General features: G+C 36.1%; 1 protein-coding gene across 1 annotated transcript in view; it reads left to right on the forward strand.

Moving 5' to 3' along the window:
• Positions 1 to 21,461, forward strand: part of USH2A (usherin) — a 969,245-nt gene that overhangs the window by 798,622 nt on the left and 149,162 nt on the right. The window contains exons 58-59 of the mRNA XM_055419911.2: positions 12,684 to 12,842; positions 14,209 to 14,371. Coding sequence (XP_055275886.2) covers positions 12,684 to 12,842; positions 14,209 to 14,371 — 322 coding nt within the window. The remainder of the gene's footprint in view (positions 1 to 12,683; positions 12,843 to 14,208; positions 14,372 to 21,461) is intronic.

Genomic DNA, 21,461 nt, shown 5'->3' on the forward strand with positions numbered 1-21,461 from the left:
TTCTTTGGCGATCAGCTTTCTTTATAGTCCAACTCTCACATCCATACATGACCACGGGAAAATCCATAGCCTTGACTAGACGGACCTTGGTTGGCAAAGTAATGTCTCTGCTTTTTAATATGCTATCTAGGCTGGTCATAACTTTCCTTCCAAGGAGTAAGCGTCTTTTAATTTCATGGCTGCAATTGGCATCCGCAGTGATTTTGGAGCCCCAAAAAATAAAGTCTGACACTGTTTCCACTGTTTCCCCATCTATTTCCCATGAAGTGATGGGACCAGAGACCTTAAATAAGTCAGTTTGTCTGAGTCTCAATTATCTCCATCTGTAAAATGGAGATAATTATAGCACCCACATGTAGGGTTATTGTAATGATTAAATGAGAGCATTTATATAGTTGACATATTATCTGGTCTGTATAATATTCTATGTGTGCAGACTGCTGCACTCAGTCTCTTGGTCATGTGAGACTCTTTGTGACACCATGGACTGCAGCCCACCAGGCTCCTCAGTCCATGGAATTTTCCAGGCAAGGATATTCTATAGGTAGTGATAATTTGGGGATAATTAGTTTTACCTTTAATTATTTTTAAATTAATTTTATTGAAGTAGAATTGTTTACAATGTTATATTAGTTTCTATTGTACAAAAATTCATCAGCTATACATATACATACACCCTCTCTTTTTTGAATTTCCTTCCCATTTAGGCCACCAGAGACAGTTGAGTAGAGTTTTCTGTGCTGTACAATAGGTTCTCATTAATTATCTATTTTATACATAGTAGGGACTATATGTCAATCCCAATCTCCCAATTCATAATATCCCTCTCTCTTTCCCTGCTTGGTATCCATGTTTTTTCTCTATGTCTGTGTCTCTATTTTGCAATTAAGTTTATCTATACCATTTTTTATGGATTCCATATATATGAGTGTTAATATATAATATTTGTTTTCTTCTTTCTGACTTACTTCATTCTGTATGACAGTGTCTAGGTCTATCCACATCTCTACAAATTTTAAATATGTATTTGTCCCAAGATCTGTTAGATCCCAAGGCCCCCACTTTCAAAATGATAAAACTGTAGACTCCAAAACTGGGTTTGTAAATTTTGAGACTTCTTTCCTAGAATTTTGACTTTTTTTTTGAGTTCAGCATCATATTTCTATGTTTAATGTATAATGTTTCTGCTTTAAAAAAGGATCATTGTGAAATAAAACACGAATTTTGCTTTTTTAATGTCACCTTAACCCTTACCCACCTCAGGCTTTGTAGAAATCGTTGTAGCCCATCCTGAGGGATATCATAGAAATGCTTTACGTGCTAACTCTAACACTGTAACCAATGGTTAATAAATCTATAATATCCAGACCTGTCAATCTTTTAGTTTCAGATGCACAAAATCCATTACAGAAACCCTGTAATATATGGAAAGATTAAAATCTTAAATTAAACTTTTTTCCTGGTGCCTAGAAGGATTTTGAACTCAGTAAACAGGCAGATGATTTTGACTTGTGTATAATCTACAGTTGATTTTATTGGAAAGTACCTCATGCTGTGTTTTGATTTAGATAATAAAAACATTTTTCTGTTCCTGAAGAGTCACAAATATATATTTTAAACAGGAAGAAAACAAACTTGTTATAACTGGAGGTTGTTTAATTGCTGACAATCAAGAGCTTTCTAAGTATTCATCATAGGATCCTGCCATTACAAAGTGATTACATCATACACAGAGCTGGAAAATGGACAGTCCATGCCTATGCTTCCCTAACCTGAGTGAACATTAGAAGCACCTGGAAAGCTTGTGCAAAGATAAGCTCTCAAGCCCAAGTTTATGAATAAAAATGTCCTGGATGGAATTAAGTGCCCTAGGTCAGCAGTCCCCAGTCTTTTTGGCAACAGGGACTAGTTTCATGGAAGACATTTTTTCCATGGACCCAGGGGGCGGGGGATGGTTCTGGAGTGACTCAAGCACGTTACATGTATTACATTTTGTGGGCATGCATGCTAAGTTGCTTCAGTCATGTCCAACTCTTTGCAACTGCATGGACTGTAGCCTGCCAGGCTCCTCTGTCTGTGAGATTCTCCAGGCAAGAATACTGGGGTGAGTTGCCATGCCCTCATCCAGGGGATTTTCCTGACCCAGGAATTGAACCCGTGTCTCTTAGTTCTCTTGCATTGGCAGGCAGGTTTTTTACCGCTAGCGCCATCTAGAAGCACATTGTACACTTTATTCCTTATCTAATGCCACTGCTAATCGGACAAGATGTACCAGTCTGCAGCCTAGAGGTTGGAGACCCCTGCTGTAGGTCACTGTGATGTGCTCCAAGTATAGTAACACCATAGATCACCCACATCAGGCAAAAGTGATCAGTTACAATAAAACTCTGAAAATGTGAATTAGACCAGTTTCCCTTGAATATCCAAAGCCAAATTAATGGTTAACTTAACTGATTTTTTCACATACTTTTTTGGGGTCAGTAAAGATGGAGTGGCCTTACATAGGTAAGTTGCTGGGAGGAAAAAGTCTCTGTGGTTGCCTGGCAACAAAAAATGACTTTGGCAATTAAGTGGGCTCCCAGTTTACACGTTATTATTTCAATGATATGTATAAATTGTATTATTATGCTATCTATAAATAGTATTATTATTATAAGTCCTATTATTAATAGTAAGAGTACAGCCCAGAAAATATATGAGAATATGCAAAGGAAGAGAAATTGTGGTAATGATGGCAAATATCATACATATTCATTAACATTACATGTTTATATTTGCCATTTGTTAAATTCCTAGTTTATGCCAAACAGTTTGATAAGCACTTTCCCTGCCTTACTACAGTTGATTCTCGTGCAAACCTTGGAAAACAAGTAATATCATCAAAAAATAAGAAACTTGAATCTTGAAGAAGTAATGTAATTCACCCAAGATCACCCAGTTGAGTCAAGACTCAGACTCAAGCCAAGACTTAGTCTGCTGCCTACTACTTACTGCCTTATAAAAGCAATTCCTCCCTGTCTTCAGCTTAACTCTTGAATTCACATCATACTTTCTTTTTATTGCCCAAAGTCTTTCAGATTTATGATACAGCAACTAGGTTTTCTGAAATAGTAGCCCAGAGGGCCAAAACCCAGAACTAGGTGTTGGCGAAAACGGAATGATTTGGGTGGTGGGGTTGGGGGGCATGGGTTTTAAGGAATTAATTATGGAAAATGGCAAACCCCTTAACGGAAAATATCTCTTGCAGTGTGAAGAAACTAGTAACCAGAATCCTTTACTGACACATCCAGAAGTACAGAAAGAATAACATGACTTAGCAAAACTAGATTCCAGGTCCAGGAAGATCTTAATTAGGAGAGAGAGAATAAGAGTCATTTCTCAATTGACTACAAAGAGGTTCCACCCGTGGCTGATTCATGTCGATGTATGGCAAAAAGCAGCACAATACTGTAAAGTTATTTTCCTCCAATTAAAATTAATTAATTAATTAAAAAAGAAAGACTTTTAACACCTTGGTAGACATTCTTTTGGGCTTCCCAGATGGCTCAAGTGGGAAAGAATCCACCTGCCAATGTAGACGATGTGGATTTGATCCGGTTGGGAAGATTCCCTGGAGAAGGAAATGGCAACCCACTCCAATATTTTTGCCTGGAAAATCCCTTGGACAGAGGGGCCTGGCAAGCTAGAGTCCATGGAGTTGCAAAAGAGTTGGATACAACTTAGTGACTAAACAACAACAGGAGACATTCTCTTACCTCCCAGATAAATCCTGGTTCATTTTATCTCATATATTACTTGACAAATGTTAGTAGTAAGACTATCAAAACCCTCCAAACTCTAGAAAATTAAGATTTCCACTTTTTTTGTACACCATTTGTATCTTCAAATTAGATGACATGCAAATAACATATCTTTATAAAATGTTTGCTGAATTAATAATGAAAGAAAATGGTGGGAAAACTTCTAAATTTATAATTCAGGAAAATAGAAATAAATTTTAGATTTTCTGCCATTTAAAATTATTCAAACACTTGTTTTCCTGTAGAAACCCACATTCAGTGGGCACTGGCTCTGTGCTGGCCATTCTTACTTGAATCTACAGGTAGCATAAACAGGATTAGTTTATTCCTAAACATTTCTTCTCATCTTTTACCTGCTCTGAACCTTGGGTCAGAACTTAAACGTTTATATTAAAGATGAAAAAGGATATATGTTACCTTAATGGTTGAAAAAGTATAGAAAACGAAGTAGAAAATTCTTCATGGGACACAAATGATTTACTAAGATTAAAAATTGAGATAAGCATCCCTACCATTTCAGAATCCAAACATTCAAAATTATTTAAACTCTGAAGGTAATAATGGGGCTTTCTAATTTATCAAGGTGATGACTCTATTTTGAACTATCCTAGCCCTTAATCATCTTTTAATTAACAATGTCATTGGATCCAACATCCGCTTTTTCTCACTAAAGATAATGAGTTATTTAGGTTTGATGCATAATATTGAAATACTGGTGCCTTTCCTTTCACATTTATCTGTTAGTCCATTACCTCTCTTGCCAGTTCTTCTACTGAGAAATCATTTAAATTAATATTGCTTAGGAATATAAATGATTTTTATTAATCAAGTTTTAATTAAGGGATAGCTATTGGCCTCTCTGTAGACATTAAACATCTTGGTGTCCAGTGAACTCATCAATGCAGTGTATTATATCAGATACTGTCCATTTAAAGTCAAATTGGCATAAGACTTTTTAAAGTATTCATGTCACATTAATCGGGATAATTCAACACTGGCAGTTGTTTCAAGCTTCTTATGTGTGCCATAGACAAGTGGCAAGTAGTGCTGAGTTTCAGAAAAAAGGTAAAATCATTGTAATAATTTGAAGTTTATTTTGTGTATTAATTTACCTATCTTTTTTCAGTTTTACTGAGTATAATTAACAAATGGTAATATATTTAAAGTGTATAATGTGATCATTTGATGTGTGTACATTGTGAAACTATTTCCACCATTAATTTAATTAACACATTCATTATCTCATATATTCTCTCATTTTTCCCTTCTTTTTTTTTTTTTCTTGGTGGGAACACAACTTCTATTCTCTTAGCAAATTTCAGTTGCATAATACAGTTTAGTCGCTCAGTCATGTCCTACTCTTTGCAACCCCCTGGACTGCAGCTCACCAGGCCTCCTTATCCATCACCAACTCCCAGAGTTTACTCAAACTCATGTCCGTCGAGTCGGTGATGCCATCCAACCATCTCCTCCTCTGTCGTCCCCTTCTCCTCCTGCCCTCAATCTTTCCCAGCATCAGGGTCTTTTCAATGAGTCAGCTCTTCCCATCAGGTAGCCAAAGGATTGGAGTTTCAGCTTCAACATCAGTCCTTCAAATGAACACCAGGTCTGATCTCCTTTAGGATGGACTGGTTGGATCTCCTTGCAGTCCAAGGGACTCTCAAGAGTCTTGAGTCACCACAGTTCAAAAGCATCAATTCTTTGGCGCTCAACTTTTTTATAGTCCAACTCTCACATCCATACATGATTACTGGAAAAACCATAGTCTTGACTAGATGGACCTTTGTTGGCAAAGTAATGTTTCTGCTTTTTAATATGCTGTTTAGTTTGGTCATAACTTCCAAGGAGCAAGCGTCTTTTAATTTCATAGCTGCAATCACCATCTTCAGTGATTTTGGAGCCCACGAAAATAAAGTCTGTCACTGTTTCCCCATCTATTTCCCATGAAGTGATGGGACCAGATGCCATGATCTTAGTTTTCTGGATGTTGAGCTTTAAGCCAACTTTTTCACTCTCCTCTTTCACTTTCATCAAGAGGCTCTTTAGTTCCTCTTCAGTTTCTGCCATAAGGGTGGTGTCATCTGCATGTCTGCACAATACAGTATTATCATCTATATAGTCACCATGTTTTACAATCAATCCTCAGAATTTATTCATCTTATAATTGAAAGTATCACCATTTACTAACTTCTCCTTATTTCACCCATCTTCTCAACCCCTGGCAACCACCATTTAGTCTGTTTCTGTGGGCTCCGCTTTCTTTAAAAATGAGTCCATGTATAAGTGATAACATTCAGTATTTGTCTTTCTCCATCTGGCTGTATCACTTGATATCCTCCAGTTTCAACCAGGTTGTAGCAAACAGCAGGCTTTCCTTTTTTAAGATTGAACAGTATTCCAATCTTAAATCTATTCCATTATGTGTATATCATATTTTCTTAATCTGTTCATCCATTAATGGGCATTTAGGTTGTTTTTATACCTTGGCTATCATGAATAATGCTGTGGTGAACACAGCAATGCAGTTGTCTCTTTGAGATAATGATCTCATTTACTTTGAATATATACCCAGAAGTCGAATTGCCAGATCATGTAGTAGTTCTGCTTTTAATTTTTCTTTAGTTTTGAGGAAACTCCGTGTTGTTTTCCATAGTGGCTGTATCAGTTTACATTCCCAACAACAGTGTACAAGGTTTCCGTTTTCTCTGCATCCTTACCAGCGTTTTTGATCTCCTATCTTTTTTGATAATGGAGATACTAACAGGTGTGAAATGATATCTCATTGTGGTTTTGATTTGCATTTACCCACTGATTGTTGATGGTGATCACCTTTTCATGTACCTATTGACCATTTGTGTATCTTCCTTGGAAAGATGTCTTTTCAGGTCCTTTGTCCATTTTTTAATTGGGTTGTAAATTTTTACTATTGGATTATATGGGTTCCTCATATACTTTGGATATTTAATCCCTCGTTAGATATGTGGTTTGCAAATATTTGCTCTTACTCCATAGGTTGTCTTTTCATTCTATTAGTGGTTTCCTTTGCTGTGCAGAAACTCCTTAGTTTGATGTAGTCCCATCTGTTTATTTTTGCTTTCATTGTCTTTGTTTTTGATGTTTAGTAAATTCATCTTACCTTTTTGACTTCTAATGTGTGCTTGGCATTTTCAAAGAGATTAACACATATCTCATTTAATGTTCATAACAACTTGTGGTACATCCAATGTTCTCCCTTTGTTGCTAATGAGAAAAGTTAATTTCGGTGCTGAAAGCTTTTCTCTAGGTGATTCATCACATAGGTGTCAGAGCCAACTAGCAATAAATTTCACTCCAAATTCTTTGAGCAAACACACTATTCCATATTTTTACACTATTTTTCTACCTAAACATTGTGTAAAGCAAATTATTTTCTTCTGCATTCTACCACGATCCAGTTCAAAACTGAAAAAACTATTGCCATAGATAACAGCAAGCATATATGAAGACAAAGTGGTTCAAGGGCAGTTCATCCGGTAACCCAGTAGGATCATTTTATTTGCATCTTAAAATTTCACAGGATGTAATTCATTTACATTTGAGTGGATTAATTCATTTCAACAAATGTGAAGATGTTTACTAAGCCCCTCTCTGGGGGATCACAGGCATGATTCTAGACATTTCTTTTAAAAAAGGAGTGAGATATTGTCCCTCTTGTCAAAAACTCTACCATCTAGTTGAACAGAAGAGGTATAAAATTATACGAACTATGTAAAATTTCCATACAGTTGGTATGGATGTGTGTTTAAGAGGGTCCAGTTTCACTTCCATGGCCCCCAGAGGAAATTACCAACATACCCACATCTCTACAGAGGAGACATGCGGCTATTTTATTAAAAGCATTATGTTAAGCACAGCCCGTGGTTTGAAGCAAATGTGGCTATCAAACCAATAGTTTCCCTCTTAGAATTGTTCTTGCTCCAGCTCCTAAAAAAAAGATTTTAAAAAAGGATTATTTGATTGACTTGTCCCATTGTAAAGTATGCACCTGCTGTGAAATGAAGCCACAGAGGAAAAAAAAAAGTTGAATAATTTAACTTTTTTATTTGTAAAGATAATCAGGGTTTTTCTGATTACATCTTAACTTCATAAATGTTAAATAACCTATCAGCATCTAGTTGTTGTAAATTATGAAAAGGAGCCTTGCAAGGAATATTAACCAACGAAATCTTTGTTCTTTAGTGAACAAGAAAATGTGTTATGGCAGCTTGTCATCGTGCGACTGGTAACTTTGACACCAAATAACAAAACTGCCATTTGCACTTAGGGTAAATTGGTTCACATGAGTTTCCGCTGCTTCTCTTGCTCTGACATAAATTTATGAACTCAGGAACTAACCAAGCCGTGTGGCTTGCCAGCTGACTTTAACAAATATGCCCATTTCATTTCACTTAGTCGTCAGAGTACCAGGGGGCTAGGTCATTTCAGACTCATTGCAGATGGTCTAGGGTTTGCAGGAACACAGGAGGCTTTCACGTCACTGTCCTGTAAATTATGACAGTGGAGGGGGCCCTCTTTGCTAAATAAGTGCATGTCAGTATTTGACATGTTCACAGCTTCAAGGAGCATTTTCTGTTTCAACACCTTACAGGTGTATGTAAAGGACATTTATTTCTGATTAACCAAGACGTGAAAAATGCAATTTCTGGGTACACGCTTTGAACAGCCATGATCAAGATTATGTCTATATTTGAAATGTGGTGTAAGTACAGTTTTGTTCCCTGACCTCCTAGGAGTCCTGTCTTTTAAGCAGAGAAGATACTGGAAGCAGACCAAAAGGTACAAACTACAGACATATAATAAGGTGCAACCTCAGATGAATTGAACAAAAGACCACTCTAAATTACTGCTGAGAATAAAGACTAGGATATCTTCACAGGCTGCAACTTTTACATATCCAAGTATACATAAAAAATAAAACTAGATAACTAACTTTTGTTATGACAATAATTACTTTTTTCAATATAGCATTGATTTGTATTTGGAATAACTGCTTTATATAAAAGATGGGTTCAGCAGTATTTGTGGGCACATGGAAACAGTGTCATAGCTATGGGGTATTTTTTTCCCCATTTTGCTCAATTTCATTTTGTTTTATAGAGATGTCTGTCGTTTACTTGGCACTTTCTGTGTTGTAGTAATGAACTAAAATGTTTTCAATACATTTTAATTAATCTTTTCATCTCTTTTTGAGGTGGCTATTAGTGTCATCATTTTACAGATGAAGAGACTTGTGTCCACAGAGAATGGAGAATTTACCAGGGAATAAGGAAAGTCGGAGAGGGATTTGATCTGACTCCACCCTGTGGTTTATCTAGTTCATCAAGAATAATAGTATATTTTCCAAAATGTGTTTGTCAAACTTTTCCACAAGATCCATCCTAGGATCAGAGAAGACAGAATAAACATGTAATCCGAGGAGGTTTGAAAAAACCTGAAGAAGTCACCATAACCTTGTAAATTATTTTAAGGTCTTGCTTTTTATCTTAAAACTTCATGAAATTTCACGTTGAATTCCAATGTGTTTGTCTACATCCACAAAACAATGTATTGTGGAATTTATCATTCAGGGGTACATTTTCTATCCTTTTATTCTATTGATAATCTCCTTAGCTAAATCTTAATATGCTATTGTATTTCTGGATGTTAAGTCAATCTGAAGAGAGCCAACCCCAATAACAGGCTCAATGTCCAGGCAGTTCTTTCTCTCTTCATTTTGTCATAAATACGTGTGCACAGACAGCAACCTTTTCCCCCACTGCCTTACTAACTATGTTAGGGCAAAAACAAGGAGAAATTCCCAAATCTGAGGCAGGATGCTGTGACCTTCCAAGACCTTCTGGAGGGATATTTCCATAACCATGTCTTCTGCTGAAGGTCAAATTGCAAACTGAGACGGTCCCTGACTCACTCGTCCATCTCTTTTACTACTTGAAGTAGTACTCCCCAAAGATCGTCTTTAGTAGAGAACAAGAAAACCCTGATTAGATTGCTATTTTATTTTACCTCTAATACAGTTCTTAAGTTTTTCTCATCCGTTAGTGAACTCAGAGCCTCCAATGCTCCCTGTAATCAACTCACTTCATCCAACTCTCAAACTTTGTTTTAATTATAGCAGTCTTACTGGGAGAAGGAAAAGCATTCCCAATTTTGTCTTGCAGTTAAGAATGAGGCCTTGAAGAATATCTTCTAAATGAGCTCATTACATGTACTCACAATTCCATTAAAAAGAAAATGAATTTACTTAAATTTTCTAGGTATTAATCTTTGCTGTGATATCTGAAAAAAAAAAAAAATGTAGAATTTTCTGTTACTTGAGACTGAGCAGAGGCATCATGGTCCCAGTCTGCTTTTCATCCCATGTCTGGGGAAGATTACACATGATGAATCATTTTAAAGCAATAGTAAGTGACAAAAATTAAATAATGTTTAACTGCACCACAAATAGTATTTATACATGTTCAGCACACTGGTTTTGTCCACATAAACTTTTTCTGCTGGTGTGCAGTTAGCTCACTCTGAAGTGACTATATATTCAAAACAATCTAGTAAAGTTCTCATCACTCACTTGCACATATAATTTTCTAATTTTGTGCATTTTAGGGAGAAAAATCCACACTCAATTTTTATGAACAGAAATAGTGGGGTTCTGCTGGTTTTCCCTAGTTTACTGGGGAGTTATGTGTTTCACAAATTCTACAAGTCAAAACTAGCTAGGGAAAGAGGGACATGTTTGTCCTTGTCTCCAAAAATACTTTGACAAAAGTCCACGAATGTCCAGGATATATGTATCCCAGTTTGGGAAATCTGCTCTTTAGAACTTTTCATCTTCACCTATAATTTTGTTCCATCAGTGGTAATTCTGACTCCTCCTTCACTTTTGCCCCTGTATCTCATCTGTCTCCAAGACTTGTTCTGCCTGTCTATGTGTTCTCTCAAAATTATCCTTTCACTTTTTCCTCTGATTGACCTAATCCAAGTCTTTTATCAAGAGACAGCATAAATATAGAGAGATAAGCTTTGGTCTCAAATGGACCTGAGTTCAAATTTTGCTGCCTCTATTAATCTATGTGATATCTGTAACAAGTTTCTCCTATGAGCCCAAGTGTTCTTATTTTTTAAAAAAATGGTAGTAATATTTGTCTTACAATATTGTCTTCTGGTTTCATTCATTCATTCAATCAACATTTGAGCTACTGATCTGTACTCAAATCTAAGCTCTGGAACTACCTTAAAGAGGAGAACACAGTCCCCAACTGTATGAAGTTGACATTCTAGTGATATTAAAGGAGATAATATATGATGCCTGACATAAGTCAGGAATGCAGTGGAATGCTGTTTTTGTTTGTGTTGTTTCTACAACCATGCAATGACTTTCAAATTGATAGCTCTTCCTCCTAGTTCACATGTTTTCTATCCATCATTCACTTGTCAGCAGTGCTATCTTCCTAAAATGTAAGTTAGATCATTAGAAAACAGGGTCTACTTTTAAGAGTCTTACTCTAAGGCTTCTGGTGTAGGGAAATGGGGAGAGCAAACCCAGGAAGAAGAACACATTTGGGAATGGAAAATAGTGTAATTTTTTTTAGACCTTGAGATTGAGGTCTCTGTGAAGTAGAGTGTTCAAAATACAAATCCATAATGCAGGATAAATATAAAGTCAGAGATAGGAATTTAGGAATTGATCAGACAATAATAGAAGTTAAGCTATAAGGACAAAAGCATCAATTTAATTGGGATGCTCTAAACTTTAAATTCTCAGTCTCGGTTGCCAAATTCAGCACCATCTGGCACCTTCCCAAAGGAACCGATTGATCAGTCCTTCTGATTCTGATCAATATTTCCTTCAGAGACTCCTTATTTTAATCTATCTTACATAAAGTCCTGAACACCTCTGGTTTCTGCTCACTCTTCTGTCCCTCATATATTGGAGCTGTAGCTACAAAAAGCAAAACCACATTTAATTCTTTAGACCTCATCTCTCATGGGTTATTGAATCCTATGCTATGGATTTCCTTGTCTCTGTAGCAGAGAAACTTATTTAAGTACTACAAAGGTAAGTGATGAAGCCCACATATGTTAGAAGCTAGCAAATCAGTGAGAAACTTTGGTGGGAAGCTTCATTATATTTTTCATTCAAGGCTCATATCCTCTCCTTTAAAAAGTGTGCATGTTGTTCATGACCAAATAAAACTTACAAGCATTTAATTCTGTGACTAGACTGTGAAGAGGCTACACTGATAAGACCTCCATTCTTTAGGAAGCATTGTGAAAAATGACAGTTTTTAAACCCAAATTTCATATATATTTAGGTTCATGCGTCTCACTGACAGAGTGGACTGTCCTGACTCAATAATTAATGCACTGGGAATTCTCTAGGTAGACTGTGATTTGGATACTTTATGGGCTATTATGTCAACGATCTGTGTCAGATGAGATGCATACCCAATGCTTGCAGAAAAATTATTGTCACAAGCAAAACTGGTGGGGTTTTTTATGTACTTTAAGAGTAAGTAAACCTAGGAAAAATATAACATCATTTCTAAGCGCCTTGTATGTATTTGCCTTGAAACATGCCTTTGTTTTTATTTGCCTATAGAGTATATCGTTGAATAGAATTGTTATATTTCATTTGTTTTTGAAAATAGATGATAAACATTTCTTACTTTTAGAATAAGCACTCTGATATTTTCCAGTTCAAATTTCTTGCAATTATTAATTGCTATATTAAGCATTAGTATACCTTGAAGTGTAAAATTTTAAATATACACTATTCTTAAAAGATGAACATTTGTTGACCGTTTGTTGATCAAACAGACAAACGTGTTTTATTCTGTCTCTTTAAAGGGATCCTTGTCCCCAAAATACCTGTGGAGTACAATGTCTTACTCAATGCTGGAAGTGCAACACCTCTGATCTCCTCTGTTGGTCATCATCGATCTATCCTTCTGGAAAACTTGGCTCCATTCACACAGTATGAGATAAGGATACAAGCATGCCAAAAAGGTGAAAGTCTTTCAGACACTTGTCCAGGGTTTTTATAAAAAAGAATTTCATTTAAAATATTTTCAATAAAAAGGAATAGATTGTCAATTCAAATACAAAGACTAACAGTCCATTTCTTATTTGTACTGGACTTTGTACCCAGAAAAAATCAGAATCCTGCGTTGAGTGAAGAATTATGCATTTCTGCACATTAATTCATGAATATTTAAATATATGAAAGTGGTGGTTTTGCAAAGTCTTGTTTTATAAGGCCTTTTAAAAGAAAAACACCTAGATCACATAAAGAAACCATGGGTAATATAAAACAAAATAGGCATTACAGAAGTCTCCTAGGAAATGTCCTAACCTTGGCTGTATTTCAGTTTTATTTAGGGGTGAGGTAGGAGGAAAGGAGACATTATTAAGCAGTTGAGTTATACTCAAATGAATCTCAACATATTTTACACTGCTTCCCTGATAACTGTCTCTTGAACTTAAACTGTCACCTTGAGTTTCATGGCTTCAGCAAGTGGTCAATAAAATCGTCATCTACCTGTATGGTCTTGAGAAAGAGCCCCACTCACTTCCTTCATCCTTCCAAGTGTCATATAATATGTAATACCCAACTGCTAAGAGAAAAAAGGTGTAACTCCAAACAAGTTGTTTCACCTTAGATTAAGGAAATTTGCCAATCTTATACTCAACATGAAACTCCTGTCCTTAGGAACTTCTGTCTCCAAATGAATACTAGTTCCTGTAGAGTTGGTTACAACTAGGGGTTTGTGATTTTGCTATGCTTCATCTCCAAAACTGAGTCAGTTTGCCTGCTTTTCTCTACAAATCAGACCAAGACATTTTGTTTTGGAAAGTATTGTTTTCCTTGCTCCAATCTTCAGCTAATCCACAAGGAAATGGCTTTAAAGTTTTCTTGATTTAAAAGCAAAATCACTTTCTGCATCTCTGTGTATCCTGTGAATTTGAAACCATATCCTTCAAATGCATTATTTGACTTCTGTGTGTCAAGAGAATGATCATTTTTAAATATTGGCAAAATAAGATATTAAAAGCAGGTCACATATACATTTACTTTAGTCACATTTTCACTTTCTGGCTCAAATAACTGCAGTAAACTAGAGAAAACTCAGTTCAAGGTATCAACTTTATTGTCTGTGCCTGTGCAAAAATGTGGATAGTTAATGGATTTTCCAATAATCATTTCTTATTTAAATATTCAAATCCTGTAGAGATGTAAATGCTAAAGTATGTGTAGAACTGTGTATACAAAATTTCAGATACAATGATTTTCATGCTATTCCTACCCTTCTGTGTGTACATGTAGCTCTTTTTCTTACTTGACAAATTACTCAAGGTAATGTTTTTTTTCAAGGAGATTGTGGAGTTAGCAGTAGGATGTTTGCCAAAACAGCTGAAGCAGCCCCCATGGATCTAAATTCCCCTATTCTTAAGGCACTGGGGTCAGCTTGCATAGAGGTTAAATGGATGCCACCTAAAAAACCAAATGGAGTCATCATCAACTACTTTATTCACAGGTAACATTGACTGTTACTATTATTGTTAATTATTTAAGATTGTGTACTATTCCAGTACTGTAGGCTCAAATATGTTTTCTTTTTCCATAAGGGAATGAATGGGAATTCATGAGTTTTGAGCACCTACTGGAAACTAAAATTGGTACTGGATACTTTTACACATTATCAAAGGAGAAAAAGCTACAACTAACATGTGACATTTATGTTTGAGCCTCTTTGAAAGATGAGACCTCATAGCCCCAAAAGCCTTACCTTTGACGAACAGTTAGAGCCATCCTCTGGAGGTTCAGTGGCCAAGAACCATAGTCATTCCGGAGGAAGAACCAGGTCTAGGACAAGAAATCTAGTTATTTCTCACCACCTAATATGCGAGATTGGAAGGGCTTTTTCTCTTCTTCAAAAGATGCCACTTTTCATTTGCAGAGAGAGGGGCTCACACTGCAAGGCCCCTTCTGTTTTGAGGCTTCCACGGGGCTGACTTGATAGTGTTAGAGCAACTTCTTTTCACCATGATGTGCATAATCAATTCAGTGTACCCACCGCAAATGAAGAAAAGAGGGAAGGAGCAAGGGAGGGAAGAGAAGGAAAGAGAGATTGAGAAGAGTGAGAGTGAGAATGAGGGGGGTGGGGGAGACAGAGAGACTGAGGTTCCTTGGGCAGTTTGGTTTGAGAACATTGTGCTGCTCGATCCATCTTTCACTTGATCAACATGGACATAGTTTTAAATTAATGTTTTCTTTAAATATATAGTGAATAAATAGGAGGAGGAGAGAGAGAGAGAAAATGAAACAGGAAGAGAAAGAGCAGGAAAGGAGAAAGTGAGCTGGCTGCCTCTGTTAGTCCGTTCAGGTTGCTGTAACAAAAATACCATAACTTGGGTGACTTATAAACAACAGATATTTACTTCTCACGGTTCTGGAGGCTGAGAATTTTAAGATCAAGGTGCTGGCAGGTTTGCTGTCTGGTGAGGGCTCTTTCCCTGCTTCACAGATGGCCATATTCTCTCTGTGTCCTCACCTGGCAAAAGTGGCAGGGGGTCCTGTGGGGACTCTTTTATTAGGGCACTAATCACATGCAAGAGGACTCCACCCTCATGACCTAGTCACCTCTTAATATCACCACCTGGGTGGTTAGCATTTCAATATATTAATTTGGGGGAACACATTCATTCATATCATAGCAGTGAAAGAGAAAAGACACTTTCTAAGACAGACACGGGCAGACATAAAGCTTTTGCAGATGAAAACCCCTTTCCAAAAGCCACCTATTTACACCAGGCGTACAAAGCCCACATGTTTTCTCAGATCCCCATCCCACTCAAGCATCCTTTGTTAGTCTCTCCTGCAGCCTAACCCTCCCTTGTTTGGTCCTGCACCCTAGACACATCGTGAAACTTAGTTTAGGCTCCTCTTGTAACTTCAGATGATAAAACCCTTTGATTTAGACCAATCTTCATCTCTGGGTTTGTAGGAAGATTGTGATCGGTGAAAAGTATTATTGTGTTTCTCTTTATGTAAATGACGTTGCCCAGAATGAGCAAGCAAAATGTCTTCCTCTCAGCAAACATTAATTTGAAGAATAATATTTCTGATTCAAATACACACAAACATGTAAAACTGGCTAATGTGAATTTACATTTTACACTAAGCACGTTAGAGCAGCCTCTAAAATGCTCATCCTCTTGGAATAGTTTTCTTTCATCTACTTAATGCTAATTGTATGAGAAAAGCACATCAAATTCCTATTCTGAATAAAGGGAAATAAAGTATCTGTTATAGACCAGGATGTGGCTTCACTCTGTTGGTTTTGTAAATAAAGCTCGTGATTACAGTGACTATTCCATGGCAGCTATAGAGAGGGAAAACAGGAAATATAATGCAGAAAGCCTGCTTCAATGAAAAATATTGTAAATTGAATTTGACAGCATTTGATGGCATTTGATTATTCTAGTCACAGCCAAACAATGATATAAAGAGTAATATGAAACAGAATGTGTTACTGCCTAGCAGACTCAAAAGCAATAAACCTTCCTCCAATGTGACACAATCACTTCACAATCATAATTGTAGCCTGTTTGATACCTCTGAGTACAGCAGAAGGGCACTGACTGACATAGATACATTTTGTTTTTTATTTAAAGTGAAATGAAAATGGCGCACTGGGGCTTCAGATACAATCGTTATGTTCACCTACATAGGCATGAATCACTTGGCAGTTATTTCAGCTGAAGTTTAAATGTGCTTAGACAACAACAATATCAAATTTTTCTTAGATAGCTGCAAAAAAAAATCAGAAATTTGTAAGGACTGAAATAGAATGGAGACACATAGTTCTTTTTCATTCTGGGACTCCATAGAGCCTCTCATATGGTTATAGCCATGAGCCTGCGGGCTTTCTGGGGAGGTTATGGCATGTAATTTCTGCTTCATCATGTGCCTCTTCTTTCTTCTATCACCACCAAAGGAAATCCATTTAGCTCAAATCAAAGATGGGGTTTGACCTATGCAGATATTTTCATTAAGTTGCAGGAAGTCAATTTGCCAATTCCATCTTGAAAATGTTTGTCACTCTGCTCTCTCCAACTCCCCAAAGCATTTTCCCTCAGTATTTCTCTTTCATTGTTTACATGTTGCCTCTAGATAGCATCCTGTTAAAAAAAATGGGGCAGGAGTCTGCCCTAATAAGCATAGAAGCTATTTATGACTTTAAAAACTAAAACAAAAAATAACCTAATACGGAGGAAACTATTAATAAGATTGCTTCTGGTTAGTTCATCTGTTAGTTTGATATATTATTTAGGCTACTTTGTTGACCACATGTGAGTTACAAAAGAGATTTCCTACATTAGAGACAAACTTTTTGTTAGTGTTTTGCAAACTGTTTACTGATAGGATTATAGATAAGGCCACTTTAGGCTTTATACAAGTATGGCTTGTATAATAAAGCTTCTTCAGCATTTCCCCTTTATTTTATATCTGTAATCTTGTAAATGGCAAAATTCACCCACAAAATGCAACTTTCATTTACAAAATCCACCAAACACTCTTTCTTAAGATTTTATAAGACACATAATAAAATGATCTCCCACTACGAGCTTCTATTTTGAGAGAGACAAAATGCACAGGTTTTTAATTCTCAAAAGCAGTCTCTAATTTTAAAAAAGGTTTGATCAGAGTTCAATAAAAGACAAAAATATACAAACACCAACACCTGCTAAACACTGTAAAAGTAAAAACTGATGAGCCTTCCAAGTTCAAATAATTGAGTATTCTAAAAAGCTCAGTAAGGTTTTGAAGGCTAAAATCTGAGATAGTTTGAATGGACAGATGATATGGAAGAATATTTCAAGTGGGTAACATAAATAATGTTTTTTAGAATGAGAAATTAAGCTGATTGAGTAAACTAAGAAAAAGGGGGCATTGATTGAAAGGTAAAGGGATTTTTATGCAATCAATTTGTGTTTTGTGGAAAGGAAGTATGGATGTGAAGATAAATAGACAGATAGATAGATGGATAATGGATGATAATGTTTATTTCTACTGTAAGATCTGGGCTCTATTACAAAGGACTTTTACTATAGTAGGAGATGTAAGTCAAACTAAACAAACAGAAAAACAAGCAATATAATGTGAGAACTATAAGTATTTGTCACATTTTATTTAATGTGAAAAAATATGCAGGAGAAAAGAATTCTTCCTGAAATATTTATGGAACACTTTTATTGATGGAGAATTCTTGGATATAGTTAATGACATTAAAACTTGGCTTTACAAAATAAAATTGTAATGACTGTTTAAATTAGAAGTACTTTTTTGGAAAAAAAAAGTTTTGACAGTACAGAATATTACAGAGGTTTTTAATGCCTTTTTTATGACTTACCCATGTCATATATAATTCCCATTGATAGATAACTATTATTCATTTTAATATATGTAACATTAATGTTTTCTATTTTTAATTTCCCTTACATAAAGGAATTGTTCAAATTTTATTTCTCCATTTGGATACACACACCTCTCATTTTTTTAGACTCAACAATATTTTATTATATGAATATGTATCTTGTATTATTTAATCAGTCCCCTATTGATGGCAAAATAGGTGATTTCCAGGTTTTCATTACAAAAGCAATTCTCCAAAAATATCTTTACAATAAGCATATGGAAGATTATCCTTAGTACTAGAAGTGCAGAATCCAATTTTGTCCGTTTTAAACTTTTAGAGATTGTTAAAGTTCATTCTCAGTCATGTCCAAGTCTTTGCAACCCCATGAACTGTAACCCACCAGGCTCCTCTATCCATGGGATTCTCCAGACGAGAATACTGGAGTGGGTTGCCATTTCCTACTCCAGAGGAGCTTCATAACCCAATGATCAAACCCACATCTCTTGTATCTCCTGCATTCGCAGGGGGATTCTTTACCACTGCACCACCTTGGAAGCTTAGAGATTCCTGAACGGTCTTTCAAAAATGGGATGTAAGAATTTCTAATTCTGAAATCTCCTATCAATATTGAAACAACAACCTTTCAAATCTTTGCAAGTTCAGTATTTTAAGTGGCATATTATTATTGTTTTAATTAAAATTTTAGTCATTATAAGCCACACTGTTTATTTATTTCAAATATATATTTGGTATTTGTGTGTATATAGTATAGTATATATCCTTAGACTATTTTCGTTTGGACAGTTTCTTATTAATTTACCTATATTCATGTATATTAAGGAAATTCTTTTAGTGATCATATTAAAAATAACATATCAATTATTTCTTCCTATGCTTTTATGGCTCTATTCCTTATATCTAAATGTAGACTGGATTTTGTTTTTGTTTACTTGAAGTGTAATTAACAACATTATTAGTTTCAAGAGTTCAACATAATGATTCAACATTAGTGTACATTTCAGAATGATCACCACAATGAGTCTAGTTACCAACTGTCACTATTCAAAGTTACAAACTTTTTTACTTTTGAGAATTTTTTTTTTCACTTTCTTAGCGACTTTCAAATTTGCAACGTAATATTATTGGTCTAGTCACCATGTTGTATGTTACACTTCTTTCTTTTACACTAGAAGTTTTTACCCCTTCACCCCATTCTGCCCATCCCTCAAAGCCCTGGTCGTGGCTCAGACGGTAAAGGATCTGCCTGCAATGCAGGAAACCCTGGCCGGGAAGATCACCTGGAAAAGGAAATGGCAACCCACAACAGTATTCTTGCCTGGGAAATCCCACGGAAAGAGGAGACTGGCGGGCTATGGTCCAGGGATTCTTAAATAGTCAGACATTATTTAGTGACTGAGTACACACACAATTTGTCAACACTATTTTATAATTTACTGATTGGAAATGCCACCTATACAGAATTCCCGTGTGTCATCTCACTCATTTCAGGACTTTGTATTGTTTCATTTGTGGTGGATAAAATATTAGCAAGCATTGCCTGATGGCAAAGATATCTCAGGTGAATAAAATTAATGGGATAAGCAAAATTCCCAACACTTAAGGTATAGGGTCCCAGATGGAGGAGTTGGTAGGCTGCAGTCCATAGGGTCGCTAAGAATCAGACACGACTGAGCGACTTCTCTTTCACTTTTCACTTTCATGCATTGGAGAAGGAAATGGCAACACACTCCAGTGTTCTTGCCTGGAGAATCCCAGGGACAGGGGAGTCTGGTGGGCTGCCGTCTATGGGGTCACACAGAGTCGGACACGACTGAAGTGACTTAGCAGTAGCAGCAGCAGTTAGGTTTAGCTGGAGATTTGTTATTTGTAGGGAAAATTTAGAAGATCTGCTTGATGCTAGATTTTGGAAGGTTTTGAATACTAGATTAAGGAGGTTAGGTTTTTGATTTGGAAACAATGTGAACCATTGAAGGTCTGGGGTAAAATAGAGAAACAATATGATAGATTGACTAGAGCCTGACATTTACAGTCACAAGATACAGCTTCCAGGCCCTGGGTCTGCCACTTACTAGTTATGTGACCTTGGGCAAGTCACTACTTTCCCTAAGCTTTATTTTTATGTAAGTTAGGCTAATAAACACAGAAAATAACATCTAGAATTTCATGGGAATTAAATCATGTATGGGAAAGTACTGTGTTAAACATAAAGCATGATTTTAAAAAATAGGAAGTTATCCAAGGTTAACCATCCATAGCGATGCTTCGAAAGAGGACAAATTTGGAAGTTATATATTTATATTTCAGAATAAAGAAAGGCATTAATGATAATAAAAGAAGAGATAATAAAATGTGTACTACAGTACACCTAGTATGATTCTTTTTCTTTAAATATATAGAATATTTTTACATTTATATGTACACAAAAAACATCTGGAAAGTTAAACACCAAAAGAAAGTTAACAGTACTCATCGCCCAGAGATAGGTTTTGGATAATTCTTGAATTTTTTGCTCATCTGTATTTTCTAGTTACTTTTTACAGTCAGTATGTAATATTGTGTGATAAAGACAAAATGATAAGTTCAGTGAGTCCAGATGCAAATCTATCATCACCCTCTTTATGATTTTCTTATTTCCCTCTTTCTGTGAGCATCATCCTCATTTTCTATAGCTCAAAGAAGAAAGAAAAAGTCTGCTCAAGAAAGAAAAACCACACCAGTTATTTTAACAGAGAGAATTTAATGTAAAGAATTACTAACTGGTTGTAAATTTGTTGACTAGGTAACTGAAAGATGAAAAGAGAACTCAAGATATCATGGAGATGGCAACTGCAGGAAAGAGCTAATACCTATAGGACTGAGGCAACAAAGAGAAATAGCTTGATTGTTAAAACTCAGAAGATTAGAGGGGAGCAGTTCTGATGCTGGAACCCAGACATTCGAGGAGGCGGGGCAGAGGGGCGGGTGGTACCCACCAGCTGATGCAGGTGTCTGTAGGAGGAGGCATGAGATAAAGCTGGCTTTCCAAGTGTTGGGAAAATGTCACACTTGAATCATCTACTTCTAAGGGAGAAGGATCTACCTCCTCCAAGGTGAAAAATCCTTCTTGGAGAGAACCTTATGTAATCAGGAAGCAAGCAGGACGCAGATAGGAAGGAGCCAATTCCTTTTCCCTTTCAGTTCTCTG

Source organism: Moschus berezovskii, chromosome 17 (genome assembly GCF_049115385.1).
Source record: "Moschus berezovskii isolate FMDL1 chromosome 17, NW_MosBer_1.0, whole genome shotgun sequence".
Taxonomy (NCBI): Eukaryota; Metazoa; Chordata; class Mammalia; order Artiodactyla; family Moschidae; genus Moschus; species Moschus berezovskii.